The sequence below is a fragment of the Oryza sativa genome, chromosome 11, assembly GCF_034140825.1.
Source record: "Oryza sativa Japonica Group chromosome 11, ASM3414082v1".
NCBI classification, from domain to species: domain Eukaryota; kingdom Viridiplantae; phylum Streptophyta; class Magnoliopsida; order Poales; family Poaceae; genus Oryza; species Oryza sativa.
The window spans coordinates 3,257,501-3,260,267 of NC_089045.1; the positions used below are offsets into that span (position 1 = coordinate 3,257,501).

Sequence of the window (2,767 nt, forward strand, 5' to 3'; positions counted from 1 at the left end):
CATAGAAAATAATATACTCCTTTTTATCGTTGTAGAATGGAGATTCAAAGGGCCCGACGGCGGAGGGTTTTCGATACTGGATTCATCGACCCTCGGAAAGTAAACGTCGCAATGCTCGACCAATATCCACAAGAAACAGAGGACAATCTCGTCCATCTCCTGAAGGCGCAGCATTACAAGACGTTCATACTGTTGCCATACAACACAGAGTTAGTTTAATTTTACTGTCTTCCTACATACCAAATTTCATTCCCGTACGAACTTGCTAAGTGTTTCATATGTAATGCATCCCACGCACATTGCAGATTCCACTGGGTGCTTTTACTCATCGACCTGGAGGCCTGCACCGTCAACGTATATGACTCAATGGATAAAAAAGAGTCTACGTTTGACAAGGTTTTCGAACTTATAGACAGGTACCGTCATAAGTTCCTTTGTTAATTAAGAAAATCTTGTTATGTTAATTGCTACTACGAATCATAGCTTTAAACTCCATGTAGGGCTTGGTATCGGTTCCGTCTTTTGGTCCGCGGCAAATGGAGAGAAAGACTTAGGCGGAAGTTCAAATTTCCTGTGAGTACACATGCTCTACATTTATATTTCTCCGATTCAAATACATACAAGTGTATATTAATTAGATCTCTCGTTGTTTGTCATTTATTTGTAGTGCGCAAAGCAAAAGCAGGGAACTAACTTGTGCGGCTATTACGTGTGCGAGTATTGCCACTGCCTTGCAGACCAAATCATCACCACAAGAGAGCTCGATGTACGTACAAATAAATTCAAAATTTCATTACGTAGCGATTTCTTGTTTAATTACTAATCAATTTCATACATTCATATAGTTTATTCGCATGAGGGATAACCTGACCACACACAAGGAATTTATCGCGGCGGTTCAAGAACAACTCATGGGATTCATCAACGAAGAAATCCTTGATCCCAAGGGTAAATTCTACTACGACGGAAACACAATTCACCGGTCCTTAGCTTCTGAGCTAGCAGCGAGTACTACTACGTCGAAATCGTAGCTAGCTAGGACATATAATGGATTGTAATTAATACATGACTACATATGTTTCTATATGCATGTGTACACATTTTCTATAATGTAAATATATTTTGTTCATATATATATCTATATACATATGCATTTGCATAACATATATATGTATAAATACATATATATTATGCATGTATATACATATAATATAATATAATATAATATATATACATATATATATGTATGCATATATATGTATTGAAACATATATATGCATGGTTTATATATATATATATATATATATATATATATATATATATATATATATATATATATATATATATATATATATATATATATATATATATATATATATATATATATATATATATATATATATATATATATATATATATATATAAACCATGCAGCAACAGGGGCATGCAAAAAAAAAAAAAGGTCAGCTCGATCTTTAGTCCCGGTTGGTGTTACCAACCGGGACTAAAGATCGATCTTTACTCCCGGTTATTTCACCCGGGACTAAAGATAGCGATCTTTAGTCCCGGATTGGTACTCCCGGTTTGGAAACCGGGACTAAAGGGGGGTTACGAGCCGGGACTACAAAGAGTTTCTCCACCAGTGGGCGGCGCTCCGCCGCGCCGTGAACGTGCACGGTAGTGCTAGTGTTGAGCACCAGTAGCACTACACGGCGAGCCTGCTCATCGTCGTTGATACCGGTCTCGCTACTAAGCCTGCGGGGCCATGGTGTTGTCTCGTCCTGGAGTAGCGCCCGTGACATAAGCCACCAGTTACGCAAGTAATCTACTTGCCGCTCGTTGAGGCTGATTTGGCCATCGTTCACGGCGTCGTAGTGCAGAGCCATCCTCGCGCCCTCGCAGAAGACGACGGTCAGGTGCACCAGATCCAGTTTGGTGTCATCGTCTGCAGCGCCATATGGATCAGGTGGTTGTTCGTAGCCCGACAGCTTATGGACGGCATCCAGCAGGACGACCTGTCGCAGGTCAATATCATTAACCAACATATTCTTAACGTCGTCTTCATCGCGACCACCAAGTAAGCTTGGGTAGCTGCCGTCGCATCCCAGAAATGTGGATGGCTCAGGGAGAATCGGCTTGCTCATCCCCGAGAAGCCCATGTGGAACCATTGTCCTTTCAGGTTCCTGAAGCCGATGAGGTTGACATTGTCATCCCGGACGGCTAAGGTTGCTCTGTCGTCGCCGTTGCCCACCAGGTTGATGTACATCCACCTCGCCGGCTGTTTTGGGCATCGTTGCATCGCGAGTACGGGACAGCCGGCGTAGACGTCGTCGAGGTCAGGATGCTCCGCGAGCCTGTCGCGAAGGTTGTTCATGAATTCAGGGTAGTTGCCTGTCCTCACGTTGAACTCTACGTTCTCAACTCTCACCGCCATCCTCTGATTTCTGATCTACACAATGATTAATTTGCAGTTATCAAAAACCGTAAATTGTACTCTCTCCTGTTTTATAGTACTTAACAGTTTAGACAGGGGTTGAGGTTAAACTTTTGTAACTTCATTTGACTATCAATAACTTTAAAATTATTTTGTTTAAAGGAACTAGAACAACATATATAGATTTATCTTTGAAAGTACATCAATAAAAGTAAATATACATTTATTTATTGTATATATATTATAATAAAAAACAAGGTAAAAGATATATTTTGAAAATTGTATCATTATTTAAAACATCAAGAATTATTAAACCAGAGGGATCGAGTTTC

The 2,767-nt window shown here is 40.1% G+C and overlaps 1 protein-coding gene across 1 annotated transcript; it reads right to left on the reverse strand.

Moving 5' to 3' along the window:
• Positions 1 to 1,559: 1,559 nt before the first annotated feature.
• On the reverse strand, positions 1,560 to 2,435 carry LOC107279332 (60 kDa jasmonate-induced protein-like). The gene has a single exon (XM_066305412.1). The coding sequence runs from the start codon at positions 2,433 to 2,435 to the stop codon at positions 1,560 to 1,562; it is 876 nt and encodes a 291-aa protein (XP_066161509.1).
• Between the last annotated feature and the right edge of the window lie 332 nt (positions 2,436 to 2,767).

Bases quoted from the DNA above. Each gene is read 5' to 3' on its own strand.
- LOC107279332 (XM_066305412.1), bottom strand. From the start codon at position 2,435: ATGGCGGTGAGAGTTGAGAACGTAGAGTTCAACGTGAGGACAGGCAAC.